This window comes from Benincasa hispida, chromosome 10 (assembly GCF_009727055.1).
Source record: "Benincasa hispida cultivar B227 chromosome 10, ASM972705v1, whole genome shotgun sequence".
Taxonomy (NCBI): Eukaryota; Viridiplantae; Streptophyta; class Magnoliopsida; order Cucurbitales; family Cucurbitaceae; genus Benincasa; species Benincasa hispida.
The window spans coordinates 7010668-7033381 of record NC_052358.1 but is presented as its reverse complement, the minus strand read 5'-3'; the positions used below and the strand labels follow the sequence as shown (position 1 = coordinate 7033381).

General features: G+C 36.4%; 1 protein-coding gene across 1 annotated transcript; it reads right to left on the bottom strand.

The window, feature by feature from the left end:
* Positions 1-488: 488 nt before the first annotated feature.
* LOC120088338 (outer envelope protein 80, chloroplastic) lies at positions 489-16517 on the bottom strand. Its single transcript, XM_039045562.1, has 16 exons — positions 15539-16517; positions 14925-15018; positions 14737-14819; positions 14467-14564; positions 14237-14306; positions 6633-6726; positions 5196-5277; positions 5038-5079; positions 4639-4792; positions 4427-4555; positions 3278-3348; positions 3101-3179; positions 2916-3031; positions 2257-2404; positions 1520-1589; positions 489-800 (listed from the first exon to the last, which is right to left on the bottom strand). The coding sequence occupies exons 1-16, from the start codon at positions 16337-16339 to the stop codon at positions 646-648; spliced, it is 2286 nt and encodes a 761-aa protein (XP_038901490.1). The 5' UTR covers positions 16340-16517; the 3' UTR covers positions 489-645.
* Between the last annotated feature and the right edge of the window lie 6197 nt (positions 16518-22714).

Genomic DNA, 22714 nt, shown 5'->3' with positions numbered 1-22714 from the left:
TTTTCTGGAATATTCAATTTTCTTTTATCTAATTTATTATTTAATCTTTTCTTTTTCCTTAATGTTTTTTTTTTCCCTTAATGTTTTTTTTTTCCCTTAATGAAGTAACAATGATATCTTTGCAACTATGAATTCCTCACTTTTCTCCTTAATATCTAATTCAAATCTTATTTTTTTCTTCCAATTATCTTCAAACTTCCTCCATCAACAATATAGTTTGTATCCAAAATATTATATGGAAATTTGGGTCCTATAGATGTATATTTGAATATCGTTTAAGATGTAGGGTTTAGGGTTGAACCCATCTAACACGGCCAAATTCCTATTAAGAACCTCCATTTTTGTCTAACAAACAAACAAACTTCTGAAGTATATGAATTAAAATATTAAAGTAGAAAATGGATGAAAAAAAAAAAAAAGGATTGAACTAGATTAATCACGTCCGAGGTAAAAAAAAAAAAAAATTAAAAAAATAAAGAGGGAGAGGATGATGAAAAATATTTTACTTCCCAGAAAAATACGTTATAAATTAATTGATTTTAAGTTACTAACAAGATCCATCAACCGCCCCCACCAAGAAAAACAAAGAAAAGAAGAAAAGATTGCTACAAAAAGGGTCCTACATCTAATCGCAGGAAGAGGGAGTTAATTCCGGTGGCCAACGCCAAAGTGAAACCTTTTTGCACCTTTGTCGTTGAATGCATATTCTAGACGAAGAGGCCCCAAAGGGGAGTCCAGACGGATGCCAAACCCATACCCATATCCACTTCCAGGTTTCATCCTAGCCCCCGCAGGATCACCTGATTCAAGGAAAACACAAGCTTTTCGTTCAAATTACAGCAGAGAGATTCTATTGCCGTCAATAGAATAGCCTGTTGAATAGACCAAAGCATCAAAACCACATACATTGCTTCATCAATACCAGGCTAACTAATAAGCCATCACATCAAAGAACATCAAGTCTGGAATGCTTAAATATTCAATTCAATGTAATCTTTTCTAGGAAGACAACATGAATACCCCATATGCTTATTTGCTGTTGTGCCTGTGCACGAATTCTAGTTCCTCGAGGCAATCAATTCCAGTATTATGGTAAATCTCGATTATTTATGAATGATTATGGAAACCGCCAAGATATATTCAAGAGCTCCTCTCCCAAAACACCCAAAATATGAGGAGTTTACAATGGATACCCAAAACCATACCACCCCTCCCCGAAGAATCACCCAAGCAGCGCCTCAGAGAGAGAGAGGAAAAAAAAAAAAAAACCCTCTGACAGGATTGTAATTGGGCCCACAAAATCACAGCAGCACACGCCCAAACTATTACAGAAATTACATGCTCACTCCACATAAAACATCACCCAACTCCCCGTTCATCTCTTTCCTACATGTATAAAATTTGGTGACTTGGGGCCTATCATATTACCACATACTAAAATTAATTATCTTCAGAAAGCAAGAAAATGAATCGAACATAGAAAATGTCCAACATAACCGAAGAAATGTAGCAGACCAACCTGGAACAGTTGAGCCCGATCCAAGATCAGTTCCGTAGTCAGCAAAAAGGACTCCTTCTACAGGGGCAAACTACAAACGAGGGTAAATAAAAGGATTAAAAAAGATTATCCATGCCCACCAGCCACCAAAGGTATATTCAAGACGTAATTCATAATTCAGGAGCTGAGATTAGCAAGAAAATTCTAGGCATTTGATCAGCAAGAATACCGAGAAACTGACTTAACTTTTCAAGCCTTCTTCCATTAATTTCTTTAAAAAAAAAGAAAAAGAAAAGAAACCTTATTTCATTAAATTTTTTACGTCAATGGCTTTAAACTCCTTCAATCCAGCATAACTTTGATCTTAAGGTAAAGTTGAAAAACGGAATTGGTAATTACCATTGACCCCAACTCGGACTGTTCAAATCAATGCGCACAATCTCCCCCCTCAAATACTAATTTGTTCATGTAAATTGCTAATTCAAAATCCATCCAATTTCTCTCCTTTGAAAGAGCAAGAAGCCGAGATGGGTTAAAAACTTCTATGATTTTTAGTCAACATTCAGTTTTGACATCATCTAATTTAAATAGCTCAACTAGCTTCATCTAACACGTCAAGATCCACACAAAGAAATGCAGCTGTCATTTATCAGACATTTATAGCATCAAACGAGTCCTTTATAATGAAACTCAATGGAAAGACCAAAACAAATTGAAGCATAAAACACAATGAGACGAAGTATGATTTCCCTACATACCAAGGGAAAAGAGATCTCTCCACATCCAACAGTATAAGATCGACCCGAGCCTACAGCACCTTCTTCGTATCCTCTTACACTGTTTGTTCCCCCAATGGCAAATGCTTCATGTGGGCAGAATTTACCAACTACGTGACCTCCAGACAAACTAGAAACGAGGACCAAAAAACATCAGCGAAGTAAAATCAATCTGATGATTTTCCTTTTTTTCTTTTTTCCCCCCTCAATTATGAATAATCTGAGAATTTCATTGATAAATGAAATAACCAGACCACCAAGGATTGCCAACTATAAATTAAAGAAGAAAGATTATGATCCTTAAAGAGGTGAGAACATTTTCACCAAAACAGCATTAAAAATAACCAATCCCTAAAGTCATCATATATTAAGTGTCTATTGTGAAGATTCATTCATTCCTTTCACATCAAAGGGACCAAAAGGAGTGATTAAAGGCAAGCCATTGTGTTTTCCTGTCGCCTTAAGAGGAATGTCCTACAAAAATCAAAGAAAGCAAATCCAACATATTTCCAGGCACGATCATATTCCATGATTCATTTCAAACCAAAAAGAATAAAGGAATTAAGGGCAGCATTCAAAGCAATCCTCCCAGTATCTTTCAACTTATAGCGATTCTTGCACTTCATAACTAGGCACCATACCTCAAAAGGAGCTGAGAGGGACCAACTTCCATGCTAGTTCTGGCACGAGCATTCACTCTATTAAAACATAACCATTCAGGTAAAAATGGAAGCCCCTGTTCCATGCTAAGAACAAACTGCACGGAGAAAAGTTATGAGGGATTATCAAAGCTGGAGAATAAGTTGAGATGATGGAAGTAACTAACCATGGAAGATCCATGGTCCCCAGAACCAGTGTAGACACCCTCAAGTTTAGCCAGTAACATATTGTCGTCAGCATTCCCACTAACATCATTAAGAGACAATGTTTAACACAATTAACTTGCACCTAGCATCAAATTCCTTAAAAATGAAGTGTAATTGAAAATTGCAAAGGAACAGACCTTGCAGTGAGAGGGCATTTGATGTTATCCATTATGATAGGATTTCCTTGTTCATCTCGAGCACCAGCACGCTGTATATGAAGATGAATAGGCAAAAATATTATGAAATCTCCCTAAAATACTTCAATAGAGGAAAAGAACCAAAGAGTGGCACATTTAATGCAGAAACTATGAATATCTTGGCTAATTTGCATAGTAAGCCAAACAATTCTTTTGATCTGACTGTTGACAGAACTTTATAAATAACATTCCAGAGGTTCAATAATTCCATGCACAACCTGGAATTTGCCAAAATCTTTTTCAGCTCAAATTGCATAGTCCAGGTACGCATAAAAGCGCAATAGTCTTATGAGGCTTAAATGCAAAGTGAAAATAAATGCAAGCATTTTTATGTAAAGCGCACTATATATAAAAGTACTACATAAAGAAGAGAAAGCATAGTTGAAGTGGGAATATGAAGAAAAGAAAAGGAAAAAAAAAAAAAAACCCTAAACACAAGGAATTTTGCATTTAAGCTTAGGAGATTTTATTTCTTTAATTGATATAGAAGGAAAAACTCTGATAATATATTTTTTTTTTTTTTCAAATAATGAAACAGCCCCAAGATTCAGGGCTTTAGGCCTTGGGACTTCACAGAAGACGTAAACTAATCCGTATTCTTTTGCATGCCTTGCCTTGAAAAGACGAGACGCCAAACCTGTGCCTAGTGCCTGCGTGCGCCTGGGAGGGCCTTTAAAACATTGGAAATAAGAAGTCTAGTACTTCTTAGCTAGAAAGTGACCAGAATGGTATTAGGGAGTTATCATAGTATTAAGGGTATATCAGTAATTAGCTAGGGAGTTTGCTATACTTGTTGTAACAAACAAAGGGGGAGGGGAATGAAGAAAATATTGTGGTGAGTGAATTACGCCTTGAGAGAGATATCAAGATTGGCAAGGTCCAAGTACCACATATTACTTGATTACCGATTATATCTCAATATATTTGGGTCTATCACAAAGTTAGCAACCGAACAGCATAGAGAGTTGAAGTTAATTATGTAGAGAAAACATTAGTGTGTGCACGCGCATTGGGGAGGGGGGGAATCACTTTCCTGCAGTGCATATGCAAAGGATATTCAGAAGCATGTATCCAGTTCTACTAAAGTACCTGGAAATAAAGCCCTCCCGTTCCACTCCACGTTGGCCTGATAGGGCGGTTGAATTCCAAACCAGCTGTAACCCGACCAATAGTCAGGTTGCTACCACCATGGACAAGTGTACCTGGAGTCCTTGAGTTCTGAAGGAAAGAACCAAAGAATCTTGATCAGGTTATCACTGAAAAATATCGTAAATAGAAATACACACCAAATCAAAGATTACCTGAACCATAATTGTCCGTGATGTCCTCTTATCATCTCCTTCAATCCATGGGTCTGTGTAATTTATGCGAAAAGTGAAATCAACTTGTCCCCTCTCCAAGGAGACATGGAGCTTCTGATTCCTCCCAAAAAGATTTCTGTGGGAATAGGCAAAGCTGCAACAAGTATAATATTGTTACTAAGCTAAAATGCTCAGCACTTGGTGGCCGGCTGGCAGCAGAACTTACTGCTGGCGTGACACAAGAAAACTAAGTAGTTGCAAATTAATCCATCATAGAGAGATAACAGTGGTACATGAAGAAAAGAGAAACATGTAGATTATATGTCTCTCCAGACGAGAGTTTATATGAATGGATTTATGTTGGGGGTTCCAGAACAGGATGTTTAGCTTTGAACTTACCTTCCAATAAGGGCAGCTAAAGGGCCACCACCACCAGTGGTCCTATATTTTAAAAAGTGACAAAAGTCAACATTAAATAAAGATAACTGAAAATACTAAATGTAGTCAACTGTGAGGAAACTTCAGCAAAGATGAAAAATCGTTCATCTGATTCATACCCACATGATAGACCGCCACCAGCAGAGAAACCTCCACTTGGACGCTCAACTACGTTCATCAGTATGTCAACCTTTCCAGCATCTAGACAATTCCAAATAAAAGAATTATGAGAATTGGATATATGTTGTGAAAATATATACAAGTCCGCACAATAAAAATAGATCATAAAGAGATAACTTTGAATCTGACATTACTATGTTTTCTGACTTATGAAGATAACTATTGGACTCCACTTTCTTAGATTCTCTCTTTCTCTCTCCCCCTCCCTCTCCTCTTCCCCCTCTCGCCCACGTGCCAATGTCACGCATCCTCTTCTTGAGTTTTGAAAGAGTTTAGTTCTTCCATTTCTCCAGTTTTTCGTCGACTTTATCCAAAATGCCACTCAAATCAGATTGCCTCCAACAGCATGCCCAAATACAGAATGATTCAGCCACTCTAGGAACAATCCCAAGTAGTAGTAACCAGGGCAATCACTGTCTCTCTTTTATGTTGATATTAATTCCGCAAGTAAATATTTTATCCATAATCAAATTCAAACCTGATGCCACCTCAAACACACTAAACACAACTAAATATCCAAGTCCAATAAAAATGTAATGGGCAAATATCAATTTATACCCTTAAACTTTGGGGGTTGTATCAATTTAAACTTTAAACTTTGGAGATTGTATCAATTTAGACCCTGAACTTTGGGAGTTGTATGAATTTAAACACTAAACTAATAATTGTATCAATTTAAACCCTAAACTTTCTTGAGTGTATCAATTTAAACCCTGAACTTTCATAAATATATCAATTTAAACCCTAAATTTTCACAAGTATATCCAAATAAAACATAATAGAGGATTTGAGTTGATACAATTATGAAAGTTCAGGGTTTAAATTGATACAATTATTAGTTTAAGATTTAAATTGATACAACACCCTAAGTTCAAGGTTTAAATTGATACAATTCTTAGTTTAGAGTTTAAATTGATACAACACCTAAAGTTTCGGGATATAAATTGATATTTGTCCAAATGAAATCTACACATAAACTACTGATTAACTTCAATTTCATCCTTTTAATTGGTAAAAGAATTTGGCTTTCATTAAATTAATTTTTTTTTTTTAAAAAAAAAAAAAAAAAAAAAAAAAAAAAAAAAAAAAAACACACGCGCGCGGAAGAATACATGGACATAAAAAAAAAACGAAAGCCCACAAAATGCGAAAACAGATCAGGCCAAGCGAATAGCTACAATACAAAAGAGTCTTCCCATAAAAGTTTAAGTTGATTTTATGCACTGGATCTTATGACACTGGACTTGAGGCATAAGACTTCCCATGAAATCAGAAGTTTAAGTTAGCAATCAGCCAGGAACTCTGAGGCCTAAGTAATGAAATAAAGAGAAAATACAAATCAATCGTTCATGTAAAAGTGAAAAATATTTTGTCACCAGCTGCAGGTTGGGGAATAATGCTGACGTCTTCCATGATCCCCATGGTTAAGACAGTCTCTGCATCTCTTTTTCCTTGGAGCATACTGTAGACCTGTAATGAATAACTTCAACCTTGAATCAGAGTGTATTCATATTAAATATTATCTTTAAATTGAAGACTACATATGATTGAGAAACCAGCACATTCGAGCTTGGAGATTAGTAAAATGAATTGCCCATTAATGTGTGTAATTATGCTAGCCAAAATGCCAAACTAAGAGTACACTCAATTTTCCCCCACAAAAACCTAACTATTTTCCAACAACAACCATCATGAAGTGGCTTTCACCAATTTAAAGGTAATGTAGACTACAAATTTTGGAGAATTCTTGAAAGAAAATCTTATTCATTAATTGTTATCTATACATGAGAGGGAAGACTCCTATTTATAGAGTTTGAATACAAGTGGGGGTAAAAAGGAAATTAACCTATACATTTACCCAATTACCCAATTTAACCCCTTCTACTTGCATCATTCTACTCCTCCAAAAAGAAAACTAGTCCTCGAGTTTTAAAAAGAAGAAAAAAAAATGAAACAATTAAGAAATAAATAAACTTGTACAACGAACTATAGTCAAACGAACCTCCTACATCTTGAACAAAATTATTATGAAAAAAGTCCAAAACATAAAATTTCCATCAAGCTCATCAAGGCTCCAAGCATTGTAAGTGTTCGAGTACCTGTTGACCAAGATAGTATCTCTAAGCCAAAAAAAAAACATTTTTGGCTAGCTAGTTATAGGTCTTTTCCCATAAGCACGTCGGTTACCTTGAATTTGATCCCACCAAGCCGATGCCCCACACTTTAGTTTCAAAGAAACTAGTTTAACCTTATTGTTTTCCGAGGTTCCCATGTAATCAAAGAAATTTTTCAAATTTTTTATCCAATCTAAAAAGATCTCAATGTTCATCTTCCCATTGTATGTTGGAATATTGATTTCCATTTTGTATTCGGTTTCTTGCCTCCAATATGGCTGATCTTGCCAATCTTGAAAATACTTGATTAGCATGTCTTCGTAGTTGAATGAGAGAAATTTGCCTTTGGAATAAAGGATTTTCTGCATGATGATGGAGTTGAAATCTTGGAGGATAAATGGGCTGAGGACCAGGGTATTCTTCTTCTTTGGACGAGTTAGAATCTAAACCTATCAAATGTTGTGGCATTGGTCTTATTTGTGGATAATCTGGGACTTGAAGATGGTATGGAAAAGGATTAGGCATTAAAACTGCTCTGTTTAAATCTCCTTGAGGTATTCTTGTTGGTTCTTGATTTCTTGGAAGAACTTGTCGGTTATTTCCTTGGTTTCTTGGTAATACTTGCTCATTATTTCCTTGTTGATGTAGGGATATTAAAGGTATTTTGCATTTTTTTTTTGTAAAAAAGGGTGTTTTGGATATTTCTTGTAAAATGACAGACTGTATTCTCTTTTTAAATTCAGTTTTAATATTAGGTGTGACAAAACCCTTCTCCTTTGGGTCTATTTAAAGGGAGTTAGGTTAGTTAGTTAATTAGGTGCATACAAGCCCTTTTCTTTTGGGCTTATTTAAAGGGAACTTATCGCTCATTTTAATCAATGAATAAAAACTTCAGCTCCAACATTCTTCCAAGATTTCTCCAAGACTCTTTAGTCTTCACCATTTGGTATTAGAGCGACCTCATGAAGGGACCTCATGACGAGTAAAGGGCTCGATAAACTCCCCACTCTTCTCCCCCTCTCTTCTAATGATGCGGAAGCATTTTTTTCCACTTCTCAAACCACCAACCAAGACTCTTTAGTCTTCACCAATTGGTATCAGAGTAACCTCGTGAAAAGACCTCATGGCGAGTAAAGGGCTCGGTAAACTCCCCACTCTTCTCCCCCTCTCTTCTAATGATGCGGAAGCATTTTTTTCCACTTCTCAAACCACCAACCGAAGATTGGGCAATTTAGAAACTACCGTCAACGGCATCATGGATCATATGAGTGCTATGCAAAATTCTATGGCAGATTTGCAACAAGCAATTGAAAAACTGACTTTGGACATGGGAAGAATGGTTGAAAATCAACCAATAACTCATCAAGAAGCACCAACCGGACTCCAAGCTGGTGGAAACAATCAAGATCAGCTGCAAGAAGTTCAACAAGGCCTGAAAACCAGCACCAATTACTTCAAAGAAACCAAGATTTGCCTAGGAGGGTCGAAGAAATTCCTCCAAGAATTCAAGAACCAGCAAGAATACAACAAAGATTTGAAGATAGAGGAGTGCGGCTGCCGAATCCTGTTCATAATCATCAACATCTGCCGGTTTACTTGCCTTCTAGACCCGTGCCACCAAATTTGTTGAGGCTGGATTCTGATTCATCCGAGGATGAAGACTCGGCTAGTCCCCAACCACATTACCGAGCAAGAATGATGCATCCACCTCATGGGAATAACCCACTTTTTCAACAACAAATTCCTTTTGCACAAGCACAGGGGTATGGAAATCAAGATTATTATCAAGATTGGCATGGACAACCAAATTGGAGACAAGAAAATGACTTTCAAAATGAAGATCGACATACCCACATATAATGGCAAGATGAATATCGAAATCTTTTTTGGATTGGGTGAAAAGCATGGAAAATTTCTTTGATTATATGGGAGCCCCGGAATACAAGAAGGTAAAACTTGTTTCTTTGAAACTTAAAAGTGGCACATCGGCGTGGTGAGATCAAATTCAAAGCAATCGACGTTTGTATAGTAAAAGATCTATCACTAGTTGGCCAAAAATGTTGAAATTAATGAAAAAAAGGTTCTTGCGGCTAATCATGAGAGACTCCTTTACAACCAATTTCACCATTGCAAGCAAGGAACTCGTACAATCGAAGACTATACGGAAGAATTTCATCGCCTTAAGTATTAGGAACAATTTGGCCGAAAGTGATAACCAACAAGTAGCTCGATTTGTCGATGGCTTGAGACAAGACATAAAGGAAAAATTACATTTACAACCCCTATCTTCTTTGGCAGAAGCAGTATCCGTGGCATCTACAATTGAGGAAGATGAAGCATTAAAACAGAAACGATGGGATGGCCGAAGGAGCAATTGGGATAGAAATTCAACAACCACCAGAAAATCCATGGCAGAAACTTCGAAAGGGCAGTCCAGTGAAGTATCTACCAAAAACAAGGGGAAAAAAGTTGAATCTAAGGGAAGTCCTACTTTTTCTTCTAGAAATAATAATAATAATCCTTATAATAGACCTCATCTTGGCAAATGCTTTACGTGTGGTCAAACGGGACACCTTTCTAACAATTGTCCCCAAAGGAAGAACCTCACAATTCAAGAAGAACATAAGGATGAAGAAGATGAGGACTATTCTGAGGAAGATATCAATGTGGCCCTACCAGATGAGGGAGACATTCTTTCTTGTGTAATCCAAAAGGTCCTCTTGACTCCGATAACCGAAAAAAATCCTCAAAAGCACGCAATGTTTAGAACCCGTTGTACCATTAACGGGAAGGTATGCAACGTTATTATTGATAGTGGTAGCCCGAAAAGTATGGTGTCTAAGAAACTTGTACACCACCTTAAGCTAAAAGTTGACCCCATCCAAGCCCTTATAAGGTAGGATGGATTAAAAAGGGGAGTGAGGTTATTGTTAATGAACTTTGTACGGTTCCATTGTCAATTGAAACACATTACAAAGATCAAATCATATGTGATGTCCTAGACATAGACGCTTGTCACATTCTACTTGGAAGACCTTGGCAATACGATAATCATACCAAACATAATGGTAATGCCAACACATATGAGTTTGAATGAATGCGTAAAAAGGTGATCCTTGTACCTATTGATTTGAAAACTCATATGAGCAAACATATCATCAAGGAGAAGCACAAGGCAAACTAATTTCTATCATGCCTTATAAACAAGCTTGGGCAAATGCAAACACATTCAAACTAGCTTTATTTGTCCATGTCAAACCCAAGGCCTTATTACCAACCCCTATGGACAGCAAAATGCAGAACCTTTTAGACAAGTTTCCCTCCATTACTAAGATCCCAAGTGGCCTACCTCCACTCCGGGACATCCAACATAACATAGATTTCATCCTCGGATCTTCTTTATCCCACTTGCCCCACTATCGAATGAGCCCTAGTGAGTATCAAGCCCTCCAAGCCATTATCCAAGATCTTTTACATAAGAAACATATTCAACCTAGATTCAGCCCTTGTGCTGTCCCAACTCTTTTAGCTCCTAAAAAAGATGGTAGTTGGCGCTTATGCATAGATAGTCGTGCAGTCAATAAGATAACAATCAAATATAGATTTCCAATTCCAAGAATTTCGGACCTACTTGACCAATTAGCCGGTGCAAAGGTATTTTCCAAGTGGATCTACATAATGGATACCACCAAATAAGAATTAGACTGGGGGATGAGTGGAAAACCGCATTCAAAACTAACCAAGGACTATTTGAGTGGCTTGTAATGCCCTTTGGGCTGTCAAATGCACCTAGCACTTTTATGAGACTTATGTACCAAATATTTTTACCTTGCATCAACAAATTTGTGGTCATTTACTTTGATGACATCCTAATTTACAACAAGACTGTCAACGACCACCTTACACACCTCCAGGAAGTAATCTCTATCCTTGAATCTAATGCTCTATACATCAATCCTAAGAAATGTGTCTTCTTATGCAGCAACATCAAATTTCTTGCCTTCATTATTGGACAAGAAGGTGTCCAAGCGGATCCTCAAAAAATTGTAGCCATCAAAGAATGGCCAATACCTACATCGGTCAAAGAGGTGCAATCTTTCCTTGGTTTAGCATCATTTTACCACAAATTTATTAAGAATTTTAACTCCATAGCTGCCCCTTTAACTCGTTGCCTAAAGAAAGGTAAATTTGCATGGTTTAAAGAGACTACGGATAGTTTTAATGCTTTAAAACACAAATTAGCTAACCCACCGGTTTTAGATGCAAGTTCTACTGGCATAGGGGATGTCCTCTCACAAGAATCTCATCCTTTAGAGTTTTTTAGTGAAAAGTTAAGCAAGGCTAGACAAAAGTGGTCCACCTATGAACAAGAATTTTATGCATTGGTCAGAGCCCTCCATCAATGGGAACATTATCTTATAGCCAAGGAATTTGTTTTAATAACTTATCATTATTCCTTAAAATTCCTTCATTCTCAGAAAATATAAACCGAATGCATGCTAGATGGATTTCTTTTACACAAAAATTTGATTTTATCATCAAGCATACATCTGGAATCATTAACAAAATGGTTGATGCCTTGAGTAGAAAGTCATCTCTCCTTACCATGCTTCAAAGTAAAATTATTGCCTTTGATCATCTACCAAATTGTTATGAGAATGACCTTGATTTCCATGATATTTGGCATAAATGTTTCTCTAACTCTCCTCCTAAGGACTACCACCTTTTGGATGGTTTTTTGTTTTGTGGTAATAAGTTGTGCATCCCACAAGGATCTCTACACAAGGCTATCATCATGGAAGCCCATTCGGGCGGTCTAGCAGCTCATTTAGGTCGTGACATAACCTATGAAACCCTTGCCACACAATTTTTCTGACCTCAGCTTCGCAAAGATGTCAACAATTTAGTAAAAAGGTGCTTTACTTGCCAAATCTCCAAAGATCACACTCAAAACATCGGTTTGTATACTCCTCTTCCAATCCCTACTAACATTTGGGAGGACTTATCGATGGATTTATATTAGGGGTTGCCAAGGACACAAAGGGGGTTTGACTCTATATTTGTCTTGTGGATAGGTTTAGCAAAATGGCTCATCTCGTACCTTGTAAGAAAACATATGATGCTTTGAACATTGCTAATCTTTTCTTTCAAGATATTTTCAGGCTTCATGGAATTCCAAAGACAATTGTGTCTGATAGAGATGTCAAACTTATGAGTTTTTTTTTTTGGAAAAGTTCTTGGAAACGTTTTGGCACTAACCTCAAATTTAACTCTTCAAGCCACCCATAAACGGACGGTCAAACAAAAGTTACAAACCGAACATTGGGTAATATGCTTCGATGTCTAAGTGGAAATCAACCAAAACAATAGGACACTAACCTTGCACAAGCGGAGTTGGCTTACAACAACATACAGAATAGATCAATAGGGGAGTGTCCATTTGAGATTGTATACACTAGACCCCCTCGTTTGACTTTTGATCTTGCAACTCTTGCTTCTAACGTATATTAGCGAAGAAGTTGAACAACTTGTTGAACATATTCAAGAACTACACTCGGAAGTCATTGACCACCTAGAAAAAGCAACCTCCACATACAAAGCTCAAGCGGATAGTCATAAAAGACATGTTTCATTCAAGCCAGAAGACCTTGTAATGATATATCTTTGAAAGGACCGCTTGCCAAAAGGAGCATACAACAAACTTAATGACAAAAAGCGCGGACCATTTGCTATCCTTGAGAAATACAATGATAATGCTTACAAGATTGACCTCCCCTCTTCATTCAACATAAGCAATACTTTCAATGTTGCAGACATCTTCCCTTATCAAGTTCTGGATGAGTTCAAGCTTTCAACTTAAAACTCGAGGACGAGTTTAATTCTAAGGGGGCCGAGTTGATGTAGGGATATTAAGGGTATTTTGGGCATTTCTTGTAAAAAGGGTATTTTGGATATTTCTTGTAAAATGACAGATTGTCTTCTCTTTTTAAATTCAATTTTAATTTTAGAATAGGTGTGACAAAACCCTTCTCCTTTGGGTCTATTTAAAGGAGGTTAGGTTAGTTAATTAGGTGTGTACAAGCCCTTTCCTTTTGGGCTTATTTAAAGGGAACTTATCACTCATTTTAATCATTGAATAAAAACTTTAGCTCCAAGATTCTTCCAAGATTTCTCCAAGACTCTTTAGTCTTTACCACTTTGCCTTTGCTGAAGATCTTGAAATTGCCTTTGGTTATCCAGATTTTCTTGGTTTCTTGGTAAGGTTTTCTCATTATTTCTTTACCTTTACTGAAGATCTTGAAGCTGCCTTTAGTCATCCAAATTTTCTTGGTTGGATGTAGGAACTTGGTTGGTTCTTGGTTGATTGTTGGCTATCTTTTTTACTTCAAAAGTCAATTTCTCAATTGATTGTTTCATAAGAGCCATTGAAGTTTGCATTGCAACCATCTTATCCAATAAACCACTTATAGAGGTTTCCAAATTCCCAAGTCTTCGGTTCACAGATTGAGGATATGTGGAGAAGGATGCTTCCGCATCACGAGTTTAGAGGTCAAGAAGCTTGTTGCTGTTCTTGATCACCATCAAGCCCTTTAACGAAGGCGTTCTAATACCAATTTGATGTAGACTACGAATCTTTGAGAATTCTTGAAAGAAAATCTTAATCATTAATTGTTATCCATACATGAGGGGGAAGACTCCTATTTATAGAGTTTGAATACAAGTGGAGAGTAAAAAGGAAATTAACCTATATTTTTACCCAATTACCCAATTTAACCCCTTTCTACTTACATCAAAACGGTGAAGAAATTGATCGATGATCATATTTTATAAATAAAAGTTAGACACATCAAGCATGCACCAAATACCTGTCCTTTCTTGGTAGTAAGTTGCCGGAGTATTGTCTCAGGTCTTGTGTTTCCTGAAATTGGCTCGCCACTGAATGTAACCACCAGTCAAAAAATTGAAATCCAAACTTTCAAAAAATATAAAGCCCATCCCACATAGGCGCATGTGTGTAAGGTTGTTCTACTGCAGTATGCATTAGTGCATTATGGCTGTTAGCATGCAAATTTAGATGCAAAAGACATATTCTTACGTCTTTTTGTCAAGAAATCGGATGGAAATGTTATTTACTTCAGCTTCAGAAACTTGTAAGCTAAGAATGCCCCCGGATAGAATATCTACAGCTGATACCTGTGTTATAGTCAAAGTATCAACATATGAGAACAATAGTGATCATAAAAAAGGCACACCTAAAGTCTGCAATGTGTTAATCCCTACAAGGCAAAAACAATTTAACTTTCAACTTAAACAAACTGATGAAATTGTTAAAGGATAAAGATTAAAAAAAAAAAAAACAACTAACCCTGCCAAAAAGGCCACGTTCACCATACCAGCTATTGATGGATGATATTACATCATCTAAATGCCGGAGATTGACAACTTTTCCTGCACAGCTTGACACCAAAGAATCCAAAATAATGGTCGTCTGTGAGCACATTGTATATTGGTTCACAGAATTGCGATAATCTATAATTATGTAGGAAATCCTACCATAGCCTTCACGAAAAGCTTCCTCCAGAAACTTTGCTGGAAGGACGTTAGCACCTTCACAGACCAACCCCCGAAACTCTTGATTTGGTTCTACCTTGTGCCATTAGAAAATAACATTAATAAATATTCTTTTGAAATGTAAAAAGGAACTTGTTCATAACAATGACTTTCCCTGTGGAAAGTGTGTTAAACACTTATACCCCATTCGGTAACTATTTGGATTTTGAAAATAAAGTAATTTTCAAAAACTTGTTTTTGTTTTTAGAATTTGATTAAGAATTCAAGTGTTTCTTCAATAAATGTGAGAACCATAGTATAGAATTGATGAGAAAGCAAACATAAATTTCAAAAGTAGAAAATGAAAAACAAAACCGTTACCAATCAGGATAAATTCTATCTCTGTAGCTTCAAAAGAGGGTTATCAAGAGATTTTTTTATTTTTCAAGCTCACATGTGCATAATTTGTCATCGCAACTTGCATTAGAACGTATAAGTTGTTTGAACTTTCAATCGAGCTCCCCTTTCACTTAACACAAACCATTCCACACGTAAAATTCTTCCTAGTTCCTTCCCAATGGGGGGAATATATTATACAACTGATTCAACAATTATACCTGAAATATTAATCTTATGCCATCTCTGGTATCAACTGCAACGGGTATGCACGAGTAGAAATATCCACTATTGATGATCCTGTGCACATCTTCTTGAACCTCGCGTACAGTGAGCGCAGAGTTGGGTCGGCTCGCCTTCAAAGCGGTCAGAACCTCCATCTCGAGGTCCTTCCTCTCTAGCTCCTCACCGTCCTTATTTCTCACGAGAACCTCACTGATTAGAACCCTCTCCTCATCCAGCCGACCAGCTGAATACCCCTTTTGAGGCAATTCCTTACTCTCCGAACCACCAGACTGACTCGACTCGTCAGAACGCGTCAAAGCCAATGAAGCTGAACAAAGAAGAGATGATTTTCCAACGAACCCCGTACTCTTGTCCTCCATCCCCCGTCGCCTTCCTGAATGCTCCGTACAATGACCAGAATCAGACTTATTCGACACGCCTGATTGAATTAGCGACATTGACGCTGAACAAATTAGAGGAGATTTGCTAACAAACATTGCCCCCCAAGTCCAACTTGCTCGTCGATTGACCGAATTCTCTTGCTGAGTTAGCTTCTTTGAAGCACCAAAGGGGAGTGCTGGTGGCCATAAGTGGGGAATACTGTGATTGAAATGAGTCAATTTCGAACCTTTCTTAACCGAATCAATGAACTGGAATATTGAGTTGCAGGACTGATCGAACTGTGAAGCTAAATTTCGGAAGCAAAATCTGAAACTCGAATGCGAACTAGACGGAGGAAAGTGTGGAATTCTAAGCGTAGCTCGGGAAGTAAAAACAATGTCATCGTTCGGTGGCATCTTGGTGGACGAAGAACGAGAAATGAGGTTAGAATTTCACACAATGGAAGCTCCTTGTTCACTTCAAAATCAATCAAGTGAATTTGTGGACTTGAATAGGGTTTTGGAAGAAGAGGGAAGCAGCAGCATAAACCCTGAAAAAAAGAAAAAGAAAACCGCCAACCTGAGATTAAATCAAAAGAAAAAAAGAATTTGGGGGTAATAACCTAGGTCGGATATATAGGTGTTTATGGAAATATATGAAAACATTGATACCTCGATTTTAGTGAAAATATCGATGTTGATGAAAATTTTGAAAATTTTATAAAAGTGGATGAAAATTATTATAATTAGTTAATGAAACTTTGAACCGAGTCTGGGAGACCATTTCGGGTCTGTGAGCAATTTTTCACTAAAATGGAACTGTCCTCTTTGTAATTACAACTTAATTTCGACTCTAAAGACTCTAGCAAATTTACAGACCCTTCACGACACATTAAAGCCCATAAAACACTAGAGAATTACAATAGTTAATACAATCCAAGAGGAAAAACGAATGCCAAAAGTGAAATTATCCATTTTGGAACACAAGTATTCATCAAATGAATCAATACCCACCATATGGATAAATTAACCAAAAAAACTAGTACTTTAAGCATGCTCTGAGACAATTGATGGAACGAACACATGCACAGTGGAAGAAAAACAGATCTAAAGTACTCTAATTAGGTTAATTATAAAGATAAGCATGCATTAATATAACAAGTAAAAGGGAGAAAATAATATAACATTTGTAGACTTTGAATCTTCTCCAAATTAACTCCAATCTTCTCACGAACGATTCATAGACCACCACGAGAGTTTTCTCAACTATTCTCCAGCCTTATAACAAGAAGATGGAATCTGGTGAGTGACTAATTTGGAAAGGAAAAGGTTAAGACTTCGAGAGAAAATTGCAATGAGATTATCACATAATCTCATCCAATTCCACTATGGCCAAGAATTTTTGCAATTTAATAAACACTCCCTCTTAAAGACCATTACATGCAAACACATGAAACTTTGAGTTTGATGAGAATTTGACACTAAAAAATCTACTAACTCAAAATGGGATTTAGTGGGACGAGTGTCTTCAAATGAAGACAACACTTAGAAATTCAATAGTTGGAATTTCCCACTCACAAATGTTGGGTCTTTCCACTAACTTGGTCAAAGTTTGATTCTCAAAATCCAAAGTCAACAAATTTGACTTTTTGGCTTTCAAAAATCAAAAATCAACAATTTGACTTTCATTGCCATTTTTAGCTAGTCAACAAATTGACTTTTAATGCAATTTTGACCCATTCCATTTAATTTCAAAATTAATTCTAATAATAAATTTTTAAATTAATTTAATATTAAATAATTAATTAAACAATTTAATTAATTTAATTTAATATTAAATCCAACACTAATCTCAATTTATATGAATCTTTGTTCATAATCTTGATATTTAAATCTTATTTAAATATCTCACATTTTCTCTCTCTTTATGTTTAATTCACAATTATACATTAGGTTAAATATATTGTATATATTTAACGATTTGCTCCAAAAACTGAATTTGAGCATTTCAAATTCGTTCGTCACACTATTTTAAGGTTTAGTTCAATATGAGCTAGTAGGGGGACCTCACGGACCTACAGATCGTGACCCGCAATTAACTAGCTAAACACTTTAACCTAATTAACCACCATTTGTTAATTACCGGGTCACTCCACTTAAGCCTAGTAGTTGCACTCCCCTCACTTTAGATATATTATGTCCACTCGATATAATCATGATTAGTAAGTTAACCTTTCACAGATTGTTCGTAATAATGACGGGATGAAAAGTTGTTTTACTCCGAGATTACATCTTGCTCCTTAAGTCCCATTGGTCCTCTAATGAACAATTGGTTTGTGATCCAATCACTAAACTGAGTCCTCTCGAGCTAATGAGAGGGTGGGACCCCTCATTCAAGACCCAGAGTCAGCCCTAAAAGTGGGTAGGAGTGAATTCTGTCTTGCACCCTATGTTCTCATATATCTACCCGGTCTTACATCTGAAATGGAGGCTAATTGAGCCGCACTATTGAGTCAAATCTCACTCATGCAAGTCTAAGGATAATCCTGAATAAACAGGAGTTCATAGTTAGCTCAGGATCAAGGTCAAGTTACCTAGGTGATCGCTTTGAAATAGTCGGTCTTAAACAGTAAACAACGTTATAAATGATTTAATTCTTGGTTCGATCTTATACAAACTCATTGCATATGACACCCCCGCTCCTCATGTTAATACATGAACGAATTAGGATCACTTCGTTTGTAGCACTTTACAACAAATGGTAACAACTATAGAGTAGGTCGCATCCAATAGTTTTACTAGAATAAGGCACCCGACCTTATTCATATATTATAAATCATTTTGACTATTTAGTCGAGCCTGATCCACTCTCATGTCTCCACTTATAGTTCAAGTACTCATGTAATAGTCATGGATCTTTTAGTTTATTTGATTTATTTTTAAAACGAAATAAGTCATTCATATATTTAATAACAACTTTATCAATTTACATAGTCAATTTATTATTTACAAACCACGAGTTTTAGGACATGAAACCCAACAGTAAAGTCATACCCTACCTTTGCCAATAACTTATATGCCTTTGGATAAAAGCCATCTTTTATTTATTTTTCGGAAGAACTGTTTTTGCCTCTGAAGGAACTCTTATACAAGAGTATCTATGAGCGGAAGCAAATCTTTCCAATTCATTGTGACAGAATTTCTACATATACATTCAAATATACATATATGCATTAACACCACTAAATTACCGGCATGCTTAGAAATAAATAAATAAGAGAACGAGGAACTTACCAGTTGAAGACTCTCTTCACTTAAAATCCCGCTCTCTCCACGAATGAACTCCCCTCGCTCTCGCTAGTGTAGGATTGTATCAACAGCAGCAGAAGCACAAGGATCATCTAAGCACTCAAATTCACTAATTTTGGCATAATATAAAACATGCTTCTGCAGAAAAATGGGTTTCAAGACATACCTCTTGTAGAACTTCTTCAAAGCTCCTTATCCAACTGCAATCTTCTCCATATCTTGTTGTAGACCACCTCAAGATCTTCCCCACTATTCTTTTGGTCTCTAGATTGAGTTGTGGGACTCAAAACAAGCTTGAATCAAGGGATGAAGGAGAAAAGCTCACTGCAGCAACCTTGTTGAAGAATCATTCTTCAAAACGAATTTTCTCTAAAATTCACTATAGATTGTATGCCCGATTTTCACTCCAATCTCTTTATTATATTGCAGATCAATATGTAAGGAGAAGATTTGCATAAGTTGCAGCTCATGCTTAGAGAAGACAAGGCCAAGACATTGCAATATGTATGAGTTAGTTCAAAGATGGATAATGGAAAAACTTATTTTTCCATTTTGTGTATTTTGTTTACCAATTTTTCAATTTTATCTAAAAATCAAATTTTGATTTTATAAAATCTATTTTGATTTTATAAAATCTATTTTGATTTTAAAAAAGAAAATATAATTAATTTCATAAATTAATTATTAAATAAAACTTAATTAATTTAATATCAAATATTAAATTAATTTTAACACATATTCATCTTTAAATATTTAAATCATATTTAAATATATAAATTCTCCTATTCTGTTTAATTCTAAAATTAAACATATAATTATATCTCATATAATTACTAATTCCCTTAATTCTAATTTGAACGTTTCAAATTAACTTATCACGTTATTCTAGAACTAGTCCATTACAAGTTAGTATGAGGACCTCGCAGACTTACAGATCATGGGCTCCAACGATCCAAGATTAATTGGCCAAACTCATTAGACCAAATTAATCCCCATTCGTTAACTGTGGGTCACTTCACTAAAGCCCATAGTTGCACTCCTCTCACTGTAGATATATTATGTCCACATGATTTAACCATAATCACCAAGTCGACCTTTCACAGGTTGTTCGTAATAACGGTTTGGTCAAATATCTGTTTTACCCCCAAGATTACGTCTTATTCCTCAATTCCCTACTGATTCTCTAATGAACAACTGGTTTGTGATCCAATCACCAAACCAAACTCTCTCACCCCAGTGAAAGGGTGGGGCCCCTTGTTCAAGATCTAGATTCAGTACTTGAGAGAATAACCTTTCTTCTATCCCTAAAACGGGTAGGTGTGAACTTCATCTTACACCCTATGTCCCCAGCTATCTATCCGGTCTTACCCCTGAAGTGGGAGTCTTATTAAGCCGATGTTGTTGAGCCAACCCTCAACTATGCAAATCTAAGGGCAATCTCGAATAAACAAGAGTTCATAGTTAGTTCAAGATTAAGATTGAGTTACCTAGGTCATCTAGGTGAAATAGTCAGTCTTAAATAGTAAACAACGTTATAAAGTAAGAGTGACTTATTTCTTTGTCCTAATCTTATGCAAACTCATTGCATAGGATGTCTTCACTCCTCATGTCATAACATATACGAATTAGGATCACATTGTATGTAGCATTTTACAACTCTTTGTAATAACTATAGAGTAGGCCGCATCCAATGGTGTTACCAGAATAAGATACCCAACCTCATTCATGTACCATAGATTATTTTGACTATTTACTCGAACCCGATCCACTCTTATATCTCCACATAAAGTTCAAGTACTCATACAATAGTCATGGGTCTTAGTTTATTGGATTTAGACTTTCATACGATTTATGAGATCAATAACAAGTTTATTGATTATAGAAAATGTTTATCATTCTACAAACTACGCGTTTTGAGGACATAAAACCCAACAGCTAGAACAACAAGTAATCGTTCAGCAACATCCCAGTCGTCTACCACGAACGGCTTCACACGAACAACAGGAAATGAGGACGAGACCACTATTTGGAGCCATTAGTATTCTCGGAGTGAGAATCCAAAGTGTGGACTCTATTCGGATTTGATAAAGGTGAGGAGGAAAAGAGATCGTGTACAATGATCAAGTAAATGGGATAAGGCAATGACTATCGTATAGTCAAGGTGCTTGATCTTTTAGGCGAGGTACATGATCGTGTAGGAAAAGCTAGACGATCGTTTAGTAAGGCTCGAGCGTTAAGCGATCGTTCAGTAAATTGTGGGCGAACGTTTAGAGAAGCATGCGGGAGTGAGCGATCGTTTAGTAAAATAATGCGCTATCATATAGGCTCTGATTTACTAAACGATTGATTGCAAATCACACCGTGAGCAATTATGCGTATGTCTTGCAAAATGAAAACAATTTTCATTTTATTCTTCAGTTACGAAAACAGAATTGAACTTCCCACTAACGAGTGACTACGGAGAAAACGTCGGGCAATTATCCCATAACTGTCCAATTAATAAAATAATAATTATAATCACATTATATTCATATTCTATAGTTTGATATCATATATCAACCATAGTGTTTTCTCCTCTACTTGATATAAATCATATTTATATCCAATTTTCTCTAAATTAATGTATCTCATACATTTAGTCAATCATATCATATATAATTAATCAGTTCAATTATATCATATATAATCGAACTTTCTCTTATCAATTTAAATATTTCAAATTGACCCAAAAACTGATTCTCAACTTGTATCCAAGCTACCAAGGGGACCTTATGGACCTATGGCTCGAAACTCCAACGGTACGTGAATAGCTGACTAAACTCTTTAGCCACGAGATCCACCATCCGTTAACTGTCAGGCATTCCACTAAAGACCTACAGCTGAACTCTTCTTACTACAGATATATTTCTATGTCCATCAAATATAACCAATCATCAATACGATAACCCTTCACAGATGCTCGTAAGTACAGTTGGGCTAATTTATCGTTTTGCCCCTATTCTTAAGTACCACTAATCCCTCTAATGAAAAATACAACATAGTCTCACTATGTGTGGACACCTTTTGGGCCATGAGAAAGTGTGTGGCGACACATCGTACCTTTAAGGGAGCAATCTATCTGCTTACCCCTACTTTGGAGGAGGAGTGAATTCCATCTTGTGTAGTTGAGTTCCCAGCTCCCAAATCAGACGAATCCTCAAAGTGGTAGGTTTGAGTCGGCTACCTGGCCACTTGCACCCATGCGAATTAAAGGATCGCCCTCAATGGCAGGAGTTCCCAACTCACTCCGGATTAAGGTCATGTTACCTATGGTCATCCCAGTGAAGTGAAGTCTCTGTCATGAACGATGTTATATAACGAGACATTAACACTTCATGGTCAGGTCTTATACAAACTCTTTGTATATGACGCCCCCGCTCGTATGTCCCTACATGAATGATCAGGATCAGACCATCTGTGATAAGTCACAGCACTTGTAACCAT